This window comes from Procambarus clarkii, chromosome 13 (assembly GCF_040958095.1).
Source record: "Procambarus clarkii isolate CNS0578487 chromosome 13, FALCON_Pclarkii_2.0, whole genome shotgun sequence".
Lineage (NCBI taxonomy): Eukaryota > Metazoa > Arthropoda > Malacostraca > Decapoda > Cambaridae > Procambarus > Procambarus clarkii.
The window spans coordinates 19987101-20004774 of NC_091162.1; the positions used below are offsets into that span (position 1 = coordinate 19987101).

At 42.7% G+C, this 17674-nt stretch overlaps 1 protein-coding gene across 5 annotated transcripts; it reads right to left on the reverse strand.

The window, feature by feature from the left end:
- Positions 1-799: 799 nt before the first annotated feature.
- Positions 800-17560, reverse strand: LOC123757238 (dnaJ homolog subfamily C member 28). 5 transcript variants are annotated; one of them, XM_069323766.1, is made up of 9 exons: positions 17389-17516; positions 16216-16412; positions 15313-15426; positions 14872-15003; positions 13868-14026; positions 11363-11571; positions 5111-5255; positions 2336-2473; positions 800-1366 (listed from the first exon to the last, which is right to left on the reverse strand). In XM_069323766.1, the coding sequence occupies exons 3-9, from the start codon at positions 15418-15420 to the stop codon at positions 1109-1111; spliced, it is 1149 nt and encodes a 382-aa protein (XP_069179867.1). In that variant the 5' UTR covers positions 15421-15426; positions 16216-16412; positions 17389-17516; the 3' UTR covers positions 800-1108. The 5 variants fall into 5 exon arrangements, with proteins under 5 accessions (XP_069179867.1, XP_045596694.2, XP_045596697.2 ...); XM_045740738.2 differs by lacking the exons at positions 16216-16412; positions 17389-17516 and adding an exon at positions 17521-17560; XM_045740741.2 differs by lacking the exon at positions 16216-16412 and having other exon boundaries at positions 17389-17529.
- Between the last annotated feature and the right edge of the window lie 114 nt (positions 17561-17674).

The window sequence follows — 17674 nt, forward strand, 5'->3', positions numbered from 1 at the left end:
AGCTGCTACGGGCTGCTTATAACTACAGGTGTAGTTATAAGCAGCCCGTATCTTCTTATGCTTCTCTTATAAGCATAAGAGAAAGAGGGAGGAAGCAGAGAGATGGGAGAAGGAGGGAGGAGAGGATCAGGAGAGAGGGGGGAAATGGGAGAATGAGGAGAAAACTTGAGAGAAAAAAGGAGGGGGGAAGGAGAAGGGGTAAGGGAGAGGAGGAAGGGTAGGGGGGGAGGGGCATGAGGAGGGAGGGGGAGGGTGAGTAGGGGGAGGGTTAGTAGGGGGAGGGTTAGTAAGGGGAGAGGGAGTAGGAGCAGGGAGGAGGGGAAAGGAGGAGGGCAGTGAAAGAGGGAAGGGAAGGGAGTTATGAGGGGAAAGTGCCAAGCCATTATGACTATATAGCACTGGGAAGGGGTCAGGATAAGGATTTGGGATGGGACAGGGGGTAAAGAATAATGTCCAACCACTTGGAAGGTCGGGGATTGAACGTTGACCTGCAGGAAGCGAGACCGTCGCTCTACCGTCCAGCCCAAGTGGAAGAGGGGGGGGGGGGGAGGAGGAGGAGGAGGAGGAGGAGGAGGAGGAGGAGGAGGAGGAGGCAGAGGAAGAGGAGGAGCAGGAGGAGGAGGAGGAGGAGGAGGAGCAGGAGGAGGAGGAGGGGGAGGAGGAGGGGGAGGGAGGGAGGGAGGGAGTAGTGAAGAGACGAGAAGTAGAAGGGAGGCAGGAGGACAGAAGAGGAGAAGGGGCCCTAATGTGCAGTATATAGAGCATTGAATAACTGATTCAAATAAGAAAATATCTAAACAAAAAATTACTGTTTATTCAACTTATACTAGTCATTTATCTTATTCAGTGTGGAAATATATATATTGTGTACAATGATATATAAATACTCTGTAAGTAGGTATCTGTCAGTCCCAGGAGACTATAGAGTTGCGCTATGGTTGTCAGTCTGGAGTGGCCTCTCCAGGGGCCACTCCAAGGTATATATACTTTATATATACTTTATACAGTATATAGAAAATTTCAAATACTTTGCATAACTTTAATTATACTGTCCAGTATATATAAAATTTTGTTTCAAATATAAAATATAAATTAACATTTTAACAAATTATCCATTTTTAAACATTCCAAATAACTTAAATCCACTTAAGAATCCTCTTTTTTCAGGTGAAACTTCTTTAACCTCCTTTTCTGCTATCTGGTCCCTTGATAATCCTTCCTGGAGAGCCTTTTCTGCTTCTATCCTCAGAGGAAAATGTGTCATTTGCTTAGCAAGCAAAGGAACTACAAAATTATACTTGTCAATTTTCTTATTCATTGCTTTTATATTCTCTTGAAGTTGTTCCTGGGATTTCTTCCAAAGTACCTGTAATACAATAAAAATAATATATTAATCAGACTGAACAGCTAGGTGGACAGCGCTTCGAATTCGTAGTCCTGAGGTTCCGGGTTCGATCCCAGGTGGAGGTGGAGACAAATGGGCAAAATGTTTCTTTCACCCTGATGCCCTGTTACCTAGCAGTAAATAGGTACCTGGGAGTTAGACAGCTGCTACGGGCTGCTTCCTGGGGGTGTGTAACAAAAAGAAAGCCTGGTCGAGGACCGGGCCGTGGGGATGCTAAGCCCCGAAATCATCTCAAGATAACCTCAAGAACATATGTAAAAACTAACACATGAAGATTACCCATATCTTATCTTAAGGTTACCTTGAGGTGGTACCTTGGTGGTTACCTTGAGGTGGCTCCAACAATCAATGACCCCACCACCCATTTTCTGACTAGGCCTCCTGGATAACCATCTGGTCAACCATGTTGTTAAACACACCATTGCATACAGTCTGACAAATAATTTACAGCTAATTACATCAAGTTTCGATTGTAGACAATCAGTGGAGGCATCCCTAATCCCTAGGTCAGTTGTATCTCACAGCGCAGAGGTAAGTGCAGTCAGGTCACAGTCAAAACTGCTTCAGATTCAAGTCCCATAGCAGGACAGAGGCATCTGGGTAACATTTCCTTTCACCTGATGGCTCTGTCCACTTAGCAGGAAATAGGGGAGTTAGGTAATTGTAATGATGCATCCTGGGGAAGGCCTGTAGTTTACCTAGGTGGGTGGGGGATGAATCTTTATAAGCCTAACAGGGTTCCTGTTCCTGACTATGGGAAACCATCAGGTGAATGGATAACCATTACATATCCTCTGTTATTATTACCCTATTTCCTACCTCCATGGAGTGAAAGTTAAGTTTACAGCCGATACCTCACAAAATCATATGATATCCCCAGTAACCTACTGGGGATACTTAATGAAGTACAGTACAGTCAATAAACATCACCTCTTCTTGTGGCGTTAATGGTAGGGCTCCCAGCCTTTCTCGTTTCTTCCTCAACATCTTTCGCAGATACATCCTGTCTTCTCTTATTTCCTTTTCTAGCATGACCCACTCTGGAGCATAACCATTATTTATCAGTACCTAGAAAGAGCATAAAAGAATCATTTGGTTTTATGTCAAAGATCATCATGGGTTACTTTTCATATGCTCTCACTGCCTGTGCACATTACCTAAATTTAATTGTGTACACTACAGTATGTCACCAAACAAAACTTAGCTAATAAATCACATTATATTCACCCCTACTAACTTGTAATGAGTTGGTCAAATATACAGAACAAAACTAAATGTGTGTGCATTATTTCTCTCAGTCACCGCTGTACAAATTCAGTACTCTACTGTAACTCTTCCAAATGAACTCTTCAGATTTTTTTTTTTAATTTATGTACATACAGTATATACAAGAGTTCTTACATTCTTGTACAGCCACTAGCACGCATAGCATTTTGGGCAGGTCCTTAATCCTAATGTTCCCGGAATACGACCCGCCAAATCGTTTAACAACCAGGTACCCATTCACTACTGGGTGAACAGAGGCTATAGTTAAGGATTGACGCCCAGTAAATCCTCCCTGGCCAGGATACGAATCCAGGCCAAAGTGCTCATGAAACGCCAGGAAAGTGTGTTACCACTTCGCCACAGGGAATGCAATTGATTTTCATCAATTTCAGTTAGAAAACAGATTTGTATTACAACTTTGCATACTCTTACACCCCTGCAAAATGCTTTCTCAGAAAATACAACTCCATCATTAGTTTCGTCTCATCTACGATACTTTTTGCACTTCACCTTTATTCATAATTGACTGCATTTGTATCTTCTGGTACCTTGTGTTTGATTCTTGACAGAATGCTCAAAATATCTATTTATTGTATCTATTAATTTATAACATACAGTACAATAGATTTTGTAAGCATTTTGTTGCATACACACAATAATTTGTATCAATATAGTGAACTGAAAATTAATTACTATGTACAAAGTGATAAGTTAATTACAGTACAGCGGTACCTCAGCTTACGAATTTAATCCATTCCCAGAGATGGCTCGTAACCCGAAAATTTGTAAACCAAAGCAAATTTCCCAATAAGAAATAATGGAAAATTAATTAATCTGTTCCAGACTCCCCCAAAAATTAATTTCGAGGTAAATATTATACCTAATTCACCCAAATCTTCTGTACTAAAGTATGTACAAGTTATTACTTACTTTTACTGATGACTCCTGTTTGCGTATGGAAGACAGTGAGGGGGGGGGGGGAGGAGGAGAAGTGTTACTGTTTGGAAGGGAAGTCCCCTTCCATTATAACATCAGGCAGTGATGACTTCTCTGCGGTACACACACTGGCACGTTTTGCCTGCATACTACTACAGCTGTATATGGAGGCTCACTTCCACAAGCCCTGCTTGTGGCTCACTGCTTGATTTTCTCACTAGAAATCATTCCATTGAAGATTGTTTTTTTTCTCTTCTTTGTAACACTTGTCTGTAGTGAGATATCACATTGTCATTAATAAGACCAATGCAACAGCCTGCTAAAGCTTTATCTGGGTGATTCTTTTCAGCAAAACTTTGCATTTCTTCCCATACTGCACAATTTTCTTAATTAATGAGGAAGGGACATCCTCTACTGCTGCCTCCTCTTCCCCTGAAGATTTGTTGTACTGCCTAGCTAGTTCAACAACCCCTGTACCATTTTCATGTTTATGAATGATCTCTTGTTTTTCTTCTATGGTCATTCTCACATGTGTTTTCTTGGCTTGATCCTTACCACTGGCTTTCTTGGGACCCCATGGCAAGTTATATAATAACAAATTTTATCTTCAAATAGCCAAAAATCCAAAAAAACTGTAAATCTTTGCAAAGAACTCAGGCATGATAGTCACTAGGCGGGAGGCACTGGTAAACTGAAGCGCGATCGCCGTACCACCACGCACTACGTCGGCCCATAAGCGTATCAACAAACTTGTTTCCCGAGGCAAAGTTCGTAACCCGATTCAAATTTCCCGAAGAAATTGGACTCGTAACCCGAAAAGTTCGTAAAGACGGGCATTCGTAAGCCGAGGTGTCAATGTATTATTAAAATGCATTCTCTGATGACAAGACATTAAAAACAAAAATACCTCGCATTTTTCATATAAATCCTTATACTGTATTACCTTCCTTCTGGGTAATGCAGGGGATTGTGCCTAGCCAATCTGCATGTTGTGTATGTTGGGACTTTGTGATTTTACTCTTGGGATGTGAAAGTGGTTGTTCTTATCAATGACTGCCTTTCAACACTGCGTGTTTATGGTTGGGGTTTGGTTTGCCAAGATGCCTCGCAACTGGTATGGCTGCCTGTAACTTTCAACAATGTGTATTTATGGTTGGGGTTTGGTTTGCCAAGATGCCTTGCAACTGGCATACCTGGCATGACTCATTGTCTGCATATGGCATGCTTGCCTGTGCGTGACAGTCATGGTGGCTGTCCAGTTGTGCACAAATATTGCCACCACAAACCATAAGCTGATTAATATTACACAAACATTGCCGCTAAATATAGTAAGCTGTCTAATCTTGCACGACAAGCAGATTAAACTTGCACAAATACTGATAATAAATACACTAAGCTGCCTAGTCTTGCCCAAATATAGCCCCCGCATACAATATGCTGATTAATCTTATGAAACTATTTGTATAAAGCACAAATGACTACCATAATTTCAGCCTAACAGACCTGATTCAGTTTGTGTGTGACGGTGTCGACATATGGATTGCAGTTCTGTTGTGGAAGTGGCTTCCCAGCATTGGGAAGGTTATCAAATTCCCCTTTTGCCATTGCCTCCTGTATCATATCATCCACTATTCGGTCAATGCCATACCTGAAAAGTGTTATTAAACCAAATATGGCTCAATCACATAAGGGTAAACATGAGAATTATTCCAGGACTGTCATATCATATAAATAATAATTCATTGTGTCAGGGAACAGGAAGCCCAAGTATAATCATATACGTGAGGCTTTTATCGAGGTCCCCCACCCAATGCCGAATTACTGACCCCACCCAGGATGCAACCCCACAACAAGCTGACTAACTCCTGAGTACCTACTTACTGCTAGGTGAACAGAAGCATTAGGTGAAAGAAAACGTGCCCAACAATTTCTGCCCAGCCCGGAATTCAAACCCGGAATTCTCGATTGTGTTTTGAGAACAAACCCGACTGTACTACTGGGACTCATAAAGCAGTGGGTGCTTTACTGTTCATATGATATGAACAGAGTGGTGAAATAAAAAATAAGGGATGCAATAATCATGAGGTGATATAATGAGTACAAGGAGCATAAAGAGTTCAGAAAGAATAAGTGGCATAGTCTGGCTGGATTAAATTAAATTACAGCAGCCATTTGCTTGCCCACTCCTGGAGTTTGTCAAGGGCTGCCCATAATTTTCAGCAGCCCTCCACAGCTTTTACATTCAACACTAGCTGTGAATCATCTGCATATATATTTTTTTTATTATTATTATTCTACCACGAATGTAGCCACACTATAATTCAGCGATTTACTTATTTATTTATTTATTTATTTATTTATTTATTTATTTATTTATTTATATACAGTATATATAAGTATATTTTGGTAGCAGTCTTTCCTGTAGACATATATTATTAAATATAACCGAAAAAGTAAGATTAATAATTCTAACACGAATTTTCTCAATATTTCTTATGTTTCTTTTCACTGTCGATGGTAATTGAAAAGTCAATTCTCCAAAATTCATTTTTATTTCTAGTCTGACGCGACACTTGAACGCGTTTCGTAATAACTTATTACATTTTCAAAGACTTTAGTTTACACACACACAACTATAACCTGCAAACACTAAACAGAGTTTAAACAGCTTTCATTTTATACCTGCATTTGGGTGAGGTGATATGTTACAACAGTTTTGGATGAGGTGAAAACAAACTTTCAACACAAGACAGAACACAAAACAACCAGCGTTGAATGTAATGAAACGCCATTTTCTGGGTGAGTCCCGGAGGCTCCCCGGAGCTATCCCAGGCTGATATGCTAATGTCAGACTTTGGCATCAGTCATGTGTATGGAGTTCTTAGGCCTACCGGGGACCACGGCCAGAACCGGGCCCCCTCAGAGAGGCAAGGGGAGCAATGGCCTATAGAAGCCCCCGTGTAGTTGGAAGCATTCTATGTCTGCCATCGACCGGAACAGGCACCCAGAAAGGTAAGCGCCCCAAAACAAACCCCTATTCTGGTTAAAATTGCTACCTAATACCGAACTAGTGGATAGAACTCCCCAACCGAAAACAAGCAAATTAGTGTGACGTCACACACTGCCGCGCCGCTGTCTGCGCAGCTCCCCCCTCCCCGGGAGGGGGAAGGGGGAGCCCCAGACCCCCCGCGCCGGCTACCCACACCTCAGTTCTTGAGGCTGGATGTCAAAAACGCGAAAAAACGCCGACCGGAGGGAGGGAGGGATGCCGGGGAGCCTCCGGGACTCACCCAGAAAATGGCGTTTCATTACATTCAACGCTGGTTTTCTGGGGGGAGCCCCGTCGGCTCCCCGGAGCTAACTACCCACAGACAGAAAAAGAGGGACTTACCCGGGAGGCGGTCGTCGCTCACCCCTCAACTCGAAGCCGAGACAACTGGCTGCAACCGCCGACCCAAAGCAACACAGGCCCGACGAGGGCCAGGGACATTCACAAGGTAACGAGCAGCCAGGACCCTGTTCGACCGCCAAAATCCCCGCGCCCGAATATCAGACCAAGACATATTCCCAAAGACGGCAGCAAGAGCCGCGAACTTACGAACGTCATGGGCACGGGGATAGACCGCAGGCTGGCTAGACCTAATAACCCTGCGGACGACCTGAGAGACCCGAACCCGCGAACAGGGAAGAAGGGAAACCGGATCAACCCACAGCGCGTCCCCGGACACAGAAGCTGTGGCGCGCAAATAACGGCGAAGCGCCGCAACCGGACACAAAACATGATGCACCCCCGGCCTGACCAACCAAGCATCAACCACCCATGGACCCCTCCGGAACGCAGCAGTCTCATTCTTCGCCAGAAAAGAAGGAGACGGCTGCAAACGAACAAAACTATCACCACGACCAAAAGAGCAGAAACCCCTGCGCCGGAGGAGAGCATGAAGCTCCCCTACCCGACCCCCAGAGGCCAAAGCCAACAAGAAAAGTGCCTTGGAAAAACAATCCTGGACCGAAGGGGCCACAACGAAACGAGGAGATGAAAGGAAAGCGAGCACTCTGTCCAAAGACCAGGACGGCTCAGGCGACGCATGAGCAGGCCGGAGGTGAAACAATGCACGAGACAGCTTGCGAAACGGCGCAGACGTAACATCGATACCGAAAGCAAGCTGAAGCGGCTCCGCCAGCGCCGCACGATACGAAGCGACAGTGTTAGGCATAAGATGACGGTCCTGAAACAACCACGAGAGGAAGGACAAGACCACCCGAACAGACAAGGAGCTAACACGACGAAGACGCAAAAAGAAACGGAAGGACCGCCAGGAAACTTCATACTGCCGCCGAGAAGAAGCCCTCAGGTGGGACACCAACAAGGAGGCCACCTGATCACCATAGAGATGATGATAGACTCGAGTCAAAAAAACCATACGCGAAGACTCGAGGAGAAGATCGAACCAGCTACGTGACGTACCGGCCCGATCTGCTGAAAGAGGCGGAGCCGCGGGAAAACCCTCGGGTTCGGACACCGAGCAACCAGCGCCTGAGACCAAGGCTGGGCCGGCCACCAAGGGGCCAGAAGGACAACTCTCCCCCGGTAAGTCTCTAAGCGAGTCAGGACCTGGAGCAACAGCCGAACTGGGGGAAAGAGGTACAGGAACCCCCACCTCGACCAGTCGAGCCGAAAGGCATCGACCCCGACGGCCTCGCAATCGGGAAAGGGCGCCGCATAAACGGGAAGACGCCGCGACCACGCCGACGCGAAGAGGTCCACTTCGGGGCGCCCGAACGTCTGGCAAAGCCAACGGAAGGACTCGTCGTCGACCGTCCACTCCGTGGAGAGGGGAACGAAGCGAGACAGGGCGTCGGCCAAGACGTTGGACACGCCCCGTACGTGAACCGCCAGGAGAGCCAAACCCCGAGAACTCAGCAGACGAGTCACCCGAAGCGACCAACCCCAAAGAGACAAGGACCGCATCGAACCCCCGCGGTTCAGGCAATGAACCACCGGAGAGCAGTCCGAATGGAGCCGAATCGTCGATCCGCGGGCCACCCGAATCCTCCCCAGAGCAAACCACACTGCCGCGAACTCCCGCACCGTACTGTGAGCTCGACGGAAGGACGGATCCCAACGCCCCTGGCCGGCCTGGTGAGCACTGGTCACAAAACCCCAGCCGAGAGACGACGCATCCGTGTACACATCGAGCGAGGGCTCGGGTAGGCGCCAAGGCACTGAACCCCGAAAAACCCGAAGAGGAAGCCGGTGACGCAGCAACCGACGCAAGGCCCCCGGGGGTCGAACTCTGCGATCGCGAGAGAGGCGGAAGGGGGAACCCCGAAGGAACCAGAACAGCCGTCGAAGCCAAACCCGACCCGGCGGGTAGACCACCATCGCGAAGTTCAGGCTCCCGCACAGCCCCTCGAGCAACCGCCGGGTGACCCGAGGGCCCTCCAGAAACAGACGAAGGCGGGACCGCAGCCGCAGGAGAGACTCCGGAGGGAGAGACAAGGAGGCGGTCCGAGAGTCCCACACGAGACCCAGCCAAGTCCGAACCTGAGAGGGAACCAGATGGGACTTCCTCCAGTTCACCAAGAACCCGAACCCGGCGAGCTGGGAAAGAACCAAATCCCTGGCTAGCAAGCAAGCTGACTGGCTGGGAGCCCAAACCAGCCAGTCGTCGAGGTAGGCCAACACCCGAACACCTAGGAGACGCAAACGAGCCACCACAACCCGTGTAAGGCGTGTGAACACGCGAGGTGCCAGGTTCAACCCGAACGGGAGACAACGAAAGCGGTAACTCAGACGCCCCACTACAAAACACAGTGCAGTAGCGACACCGGAGCCAGAGCACACGACCATCGCCCATAGCATCAGCCTCAAGAACTGAGGTGTGGGTAGCCGGCGCGGGGGGTCTGGGGCTCCCCCTTCCCCCTCCCGGGGAGGGGGGAGCTGCGCAGACAGCGGCGCGGCAGTGTGTGACGTCACACTAATTTGCTTGTTTTCGGTTGGGGAGTTCTATCCACTAGTTCGGTATTAGGTAGCAATTTTAACCAGAATAGGGGTTTGTTTTGGGGCGCTTACCTTTCTGGGTGCCTGTTCCGGTCGATGGCAGACATAGAATGCTTCCAACTACACGGGGGCTTCTATAGGCCATTGCTCCCCTTGCCTCTCTGAGGGGGCCCGGTTCTGGCCGTGGTCCCCGGTAGGCCTAAGAACTCCATACACATGACTGATGCCAAAGACTGACATTAGCATATCAGCCTGGGATAGCTCCGGGGAGCCGACGGGGCTCCCCCCAGAAAATGGGTATAATATTGGGTAAGTTAAAGGGAAGAATGGAAGTAACTGCAAAGGGCCTATTGGCCCATATTTCTTGATGCTTCTATATTGGTGCGGAGTCTTGAAGTGGGTAGAATATAGTTGTGCATTAATTGGCTGTTGATTGCTGGTGTTGACTTCTTAGTCAACACCAGCAATCAATTAGTCAACACCAGCACTTAGATTGCTGATGTTGACTCTACAATATTTTCTTTGTCTCTTTAGGTTGTTTTGACGATTAGGGACCAGTTTAGGGTTTTTTCACTTATATAAAGTATACCTTAAATATATCCCCTGAATCATTATAATTATTATAATTATCCCTATTTTTTTGGGGGGGGGGGGATTTATTTTTTCTTGATTTCACTTCAACACATAGTGACCTACAACTTTCACATATTCGAGTATGAATGCCAAACAATGTTTATTAAAACATACAAGTAAATTCATGAATTAGAGCTGTATTATTCAATGTCGATAACTTCAACTTCAATTATATCTATAACTAGAATTTCAACTTACTGTACTTCAATATCCAAAAATCTAGTTTCTGACCGATTCTCATCATTTTACATATAGTGTGCACAGCTGTCTGTTCTACAATTACTATAGAATTGATTTTTCATAAACCCTAAACGTTTGGAGTTATAAATTTTTGTTGTCTAAATTTGCACATATTTAAAATGCCATAGGACGATTTTTTTACAGTAAACTATACTGAAAACCTATATTCTAAGTATATGAAAATGAAGATCATATGCTAGTCTGAGAGCATAATAACACCAAATAACACCAAATTGCTTTGTAGATTATGCACAAAACATTTGAAAGCGTTTCAGCAAATTTTAAAACTGAGCTCTATGTCCGACTTCATATGACGTTTTGCGCAGCTTAAGGGTTAAAAGATTTCCTGCTTGTTTTTCCATCCTGTACACTAAGCTTTCATGAGGAACATTATCAAATGCTTTTTTGAAACTAGGAAGATACAGTCTACTAAGCTTAAATTTTACTGTCATATTTTGGTAACCTTATCACAGAATTACTGTAGATTATTAGTCCGGCATGACTTCTCTTTCTTTGAACCCATACTTCCTTTCCACTATCCTCTCCAGGTGCTCCACCACTATCAACCTGATTACTTTCACCAACACTTTACCTGGAATACTTGTCAGTTACACTGGTCTATAATTAATAATGGAGAGCAGGAGAGCCTCCTGCTCTCCCCATAATGAATTAAGGAGGAGGAGGAGGAGAGGAAGAGAAGAAGAGGCATGAAAGAGGAGGAAAAAGAGGAATAAGAAAAAGAGAAGGTGGCGGCAGCAGTGATGATGTTGACTGTCCACATTCTTTTATAATTATCCTACCATGTGATTCTACTGAAAAATAATCATATTCTCATCAACATACACTGCAATTCGAGCAACAAATTATGGTAACATTACCGTGTGCGAATCTTCTTGGCAAAAGCTCTGTCTTTATCGACCAGTGAAGTTTCTGGATATTGCGATGTTATCTTCTGTATTTTGTAATCTGTAACATTTGTTGACGCTCTGAGGGCCTGGTAACGTGTATACTGTTTCTCTCGCTGAGATGGCGTGCCGACACCAATTCCCTCATAACTCAGATACTGACGGTGCTGGGGAGCCGTGTGCTACAAAATGAAAATAATATACTGTAATTGTAGTAAATACAATAATGATAAAAATAATGCATAATTAAGAACTACAAAAAATTCTACTTTGACAAATCTACAGTATTGGTTAAATACCATAGAATATTGATCCACAGTATCACAAGATAATCTAATACAAGTGACATGTTGTTGTACATTAGTAAAATACAGTGCTGTGTAAAAGATAAAAACAGGAAACATTTATCAATCAATCTTTCCCTACACATGGGTCCTGCAGGCAAGTGGTCTACATTCTCAACGCTCAATCGGAGATCTTGGGTTTGATCATGGGGCCGGACAGATATGGTTGGGCATGTTTCCTTTTACCCGATGCCTCTGTTCACATAACAGTAAATAGGGAGCAAGGAGGTAAGCAACTATTATGATTGGCATCCTAGGGAAGGTCAGTAGTTCGACATAAGGGGGACCTCAATACTGTATATCCCAAAGTACAGTACAGGCTACCAGTCCCCAACAATAGGAATGATTACATCCTCTGTCTTAACCTCTGCGTGAAATGCTATGCGTGATAGTGGCTTTGCAAGAATGTAAAAAAAAAACAAGATAATGTAATCTCACAAATCCCTTTATACCTTCTTGTAAATAAATTATTATTATTATTATTATTATTATTATTATTATTATTATTATTATTATTATTATTATTAACATTTAAAGCTGTGTTGCCAGTAATAGTTTTCTTCTACAAAAGTACAGTATAGTTGAATCTATACCATTTGCATATGTCCATTTCTGCCTATGTGGGGATACATTACAGTGTAGTCTATTTTTTAAAGATAGCCAATGTTCCAAAACCCATTGCCTGCACACTTCCCACAATTTTTTTTCTTTTTCTTTACATTTTGTGAAAGTTCCGCGAGTTTCATCTGAGGCAGCAATCCTTGTTCCTTGTTTATAAAACTGTACAGCTGCAAGCCTATTCAGCCCAGGAGTCCATGACTGAGCAGTGTGGTCAGTTTAGAGGTGGACAGTAGTTTGAGGTCAATTTAGTAGAGGTCAGTAGAAATTTGTGGTCAGTTTAGTGCTGGACAGTATAGGTTTGTAGTCAGTTTAGTGCTGGACAGTAGAGGCATGTGATCAGTTTAGTGCTGGACTAAACTTATAGTCTTTTAAAGTATAAACTTTAGTATAGGTTTGTTGGCAGTTTAGAGCTGGACAGAATAGGTTTGTGGTCAGTTTAGTGCTAGACAGTAGAGTTTTTTTGGCAGTATAGAGGTAGACAGTAGAGGTTTGTGGTCATTTTAGTATTAGACAGTAGAGGTTTAGAGGCAGTGTAGAGGTGGACAGTAGAGGTTTGTTGGCATTTTAGTGCTGGACTGTAGAGGTTTGTTGGCAGTTTAGAGCTGGACAGTACAGGTATGTGGTCAATTTGATGGTAGACAGTAGAGGTTTGTGGTCAGTTAACTACTGGACAATAGAGGTTTGTGGTCATGTTTCATTATTTTTGTTCTGGCATCATTGTGTCTAATTAACATCTCGTAGTATTTCTACTTTACCATGATCAGTGTTGTTGTCTTTCCTGAGTTTTTCCTCCTTTACGCCAACCTTACACGAACGTGTTAAGGAAACCTCGGAGGTAGCAACAGTATATTCCTTGCCTTGCCCAAAATGCTGTGCGTAATAGTGGCTTTAGGCATTGTATGTACTAGCTCTATCTATAAATCCATCATTATGTTTGTTAAGTCACCTTGTATGTATGTACTTTATCTGAATAAACATTTGATTTGATTTGATTTGATAAATTCAAATAAATTTATTCAAATTCAAATAAATAACAAATAATAAACACAGATAAATTTACAATAATAATTCATTCTGTCATGGAATTGGCAACCGTTGTGTATATACTGTATAAACGTTAGGCTTATATTGAGGTACCCCCCCTCCCCACAAGGTCAGTTAGTGACTCCCCCCAATATGCAACCCCACAACAAGCTGAATAACTCTTGGCTACCTATTTACAGGGGCATCGGGAAATTGAAAATGCACCCAACCATTTTTGTCCCGCCTGGGATTCGAACCCTAAATTCACGACTGCGAGTTGAGAATGAACCCAACTGTACTAGCAGGACCTTATATGCTGTATATTAGTACAGTACATTAGTAAAGTTACTCAGAAGAGGATAGCAAAACATAATAACACTCAAAAATGTTTTGAAAGTATTCATGATGTTGTCAGAGATGACATCTGATATTACGAACTACACACACACACATTAGATTGCATGCATACTCAGATTACCAAGAACTTAACCTTAATATCAAATATCTTATCATGGTCCTCTTCATCATCTTCAGTTTCTGGAGTCTTTCTCTTCTGCTCATAATAAAGACCATATTCACCTTCACAATTATTATGATTCCTGCGATCATCACTAAATTTCTCTTGAAGCTTGCGATAGGCTTGATCTATCTGAGGATGCACGGAAAGTTTACTGCATTACCAAATGTGAAAAATATTTATGAACTAAATCTTATTTCATTTCTAACACAGTAGGTTAGAGAATCAAGGCCTACAAGATATGCATGGGGGTTAGTTCAACATAACCAAACTTCTACGTCATCAAAAACTTCATAATCTCCAAACGTTTTACAGCTTACAGAAGGATTTACTGCATAATAATGGTGACTTTAACAAGGGATGAATACAGTGCTTTGCCATTCCTGCTAACATGCAAAAACTACCACTGAAGCATATTAAGACATCACCTAAGGTTACAATTTTATACAGCTCCAAAATAAAATTTCTTTAAGAGTTTCTTAAAAAAATAAGGTGTCAAATGAAATAAAATACCCCCTTTTCTGAGTGGTTCCTCAGCTGTTTCCCTGTTAAGATTAACTCGGCAAATAGTCACCATATTGTTTAGGGGGCAGAAAGACAGTGGAGGGTGTACTATAATCCAACACTAAAAGACTGCACAATTATCATTGTAAAAATACAGTGCATAACTAGCAACTACACTGACTGCCCGTCGTCACATACATCTTGGCAACACAAATGCATCATCCTCAGGAAGCATATGAAGGTTGCTAATGAACTCCAACGAGGTGTACTAAAAAATAATTACCTGTATGTTAAACCAAAAATGCTATTTTATCTATATGCTGCCTCTTATCATCAACATTATATGAAATAATTACAAAAATCGTTCGCAAGAACTTCAAACTAGTTCACCCACACATCATGAAAGAGAACAATAAATTAGGTGCAGATTTTACACACTTCATACATCACCACTGTCTACACCCAATCCTTACCTGCTGAAACTTAACAGCATCAGCCTGAACATGTCCACTATCCGGGTGATATTTCTTAGCCAATTTGATAAAAGCATCTCGCACGGTGCCTTGGTCACAGTTGTTTTCAAGGCCCAACTCTTTAAAGTATACCTAAAAAAAAAAAAATTGACAAAAGTTCAAACTTAAGATGTACAGTACAGTAATACCATAATTCGGATCCTATACCTCTGATATTGGCCAATTTAAGTTCTGTTTAAATAAAACTGTTAAAAATGTCAGCAATAATAAATGGATTATAATTTGTGTGGAAATGTAAATATGACAGGAAGAGAACAAAAATAAAGCAAAGGCTTCCTATCCAATATTTTCAGCTTTGAATTAGGGATGTTTAATTATAACCCACTGTGAATAAAATAAGAACCTGACACCTAATTAAGAATTCTAACTAAAGCAACTTACCGAATAATCTCGTTCTCTGGAGTGAATGCCATGTGAATATATCCAATAATTCCCGCACCTAATAACAAGCCCTCGTGCAAGGAGTGCTCGTCCAGAAAGGGTCAGCATTCTAACCTGACAAAAAAAAACAAAAACAAAAATTCTAAAAGGCTGCCTATGTTGAGAAATATCTTTTCTGCATCTAAATACTTTGTTCATGTTCAAAAACAATTTGAACAAACAAAGCAGGTGCCTATCTATGAAAAAAGAATACGAAGTTAAAGAGAAAAAAATTCCCAAATTAGAGAGGAGAGGATGATAGACAAAGAATAAACTCTGAAACTCCAGATGGAGATGAAAAAAGCAAACAAACATTATATCATTTTAGAGCTGTTGAAAAGGGATGCCTTATTGCAGTACTAAGACCAAATGGGCAAAAAGTGCAACATTTCTAAGTAACCCCAGAGGAGCAGGAAGTAATTAAGAATGTGCCATGTCTAAAAGAATTTAGAAGCAGTGCAGGAGTCAGACATCTGTCTAGCATTAAAGTTGAACTAGGAAGGAACTTATGTTAGAATGAATTGAGTTGTTTGGGTTGGGTTGGATTTGGGTTAGTTATTGTTGTTGATGATTAAGGGGCCATAATGGCCCCTTAATCAACAAATCAACAACTCCTATTTTTTTTTTTTAACTGCAATGGAAAACCGCTGTGCCTTGTTACAGATAAGCACTGTTAGGCAGACATTTAGTGACCTCGCCTCTAGTCTTCCAAGAAGGCAAGCAATGGACCCCACCACACACATAGTCAGCAGAAAGACTCAACAGCCAGAAATCCCTAATGATAAGGTACAAGGTAGAATTATGATGGACCCTTTAAAAAAAAAAAGCTAATCGAGCAAAAATGCAAAAACGTCTTCCACTGACCTCCAGTAGAACATATCTCTAATACCCACTACCAACTTCCAGCACCTCTTGGACAAACCGGTGCCAGACACTTTTTCTCCACTTGAAGATCCAAGTGGGAAACAGTAATGTACCAACTTTTCTGTGACCACAGGCGGTAAGTGCCAGGAGTTGTATCAACAGAGGCCAAATGCTTGCTAATCCAGCCACCAAGACCCCTGTTTTTAAAAGATAAATGGTTTGCACACTTTTAACAACTGATAATGTTTGAACATTTCTCAAATATTGCCACTCTGATGACCTCTATTCAAACTGCATCTCTGTAAATGCTTCTTCAAATATAAATAATTGCCAATAGACCCTAAACACCATGACCTAAGCTACACCTAACTGTATATAGAACTTCAATGTATATTTATTGACGACCAAACCACACTCCAGAAGATCAAGAGACGACGACGTTTCCGTCCATTCTGGACCATTATCAAGTCAATTATATCACAATCGACTTGATAATGGTCCAGGATGGACCGAAACGTCGTCGTTTTTCCCATCTTCTGGCAACCCATCCTCGACTCAAGTCCATTACATCCAGCGGTCAACCCCACAGACGCATTCATAAATTTTAACATGCTGTTCATTCAAAATGGGAATTTTCTCAAGTATAAATTAATATTATAATATATTAGCATATTGTGTATAAATAGGCATAGGTTAGGTTAGGTCAGGTGTTTAGGTTCTGTTGGCGATTATTTGTATTTGTAGTACGTGGGTGAAGCATTTACAGTGTTGTGGTTCGAACAAAATTCGTCAGTGAAGCACTTGTTCCGGATATGTTCGAACGTCAGCAGTTGTGAGTCGTGTGTAAACCGCTTTTCATTCATAAACAGGGGGTTTGGCAGGTGCATGGAATCACTTTTGGATCTTTGTTTGGAGGACCAGCTGCTTCTGATGTGGTTTGGTCATCATATTTGGTCATCACAATGTTAGTGCGACTCTTCGTCTGTATATTTATTTATATACAGTATAAGAACCTATTTTTAATAGACTACTTGCAAACTTATGAATGCGTCTCAGGGTACGGCTGCAGCTTTAACGAGCCTAACTTGTGGACGGGTTGGGAACAGAAACAGTTGAGCATGTTTCCTATCACCTAATGCTTCTGTTCGCTTATCAGTACATATCTGTTCGTACATAGCTTGTTGTGGGGTTACATCCTGAGGAAGGTCAGTAGTTCAACCTTGGAGGGACCTCGATATAAGCCTAACGTATATATATACACAGGTTGCCTGTCCCCGATAAAATAAATAATTTATATAATAAAACCTCAGAGTGCTCCTGAAAAAATTTGTTTACATTATCAGCTGTTGTGCATAAGTACCAAGAACCCGCCAAGATGAAGCTAAATATTCCAACTCCTTTAATGAGCTACTCGACGACTTTTGTATCTTTGGTAGATTTTAACGATGTTCTTTTGTTA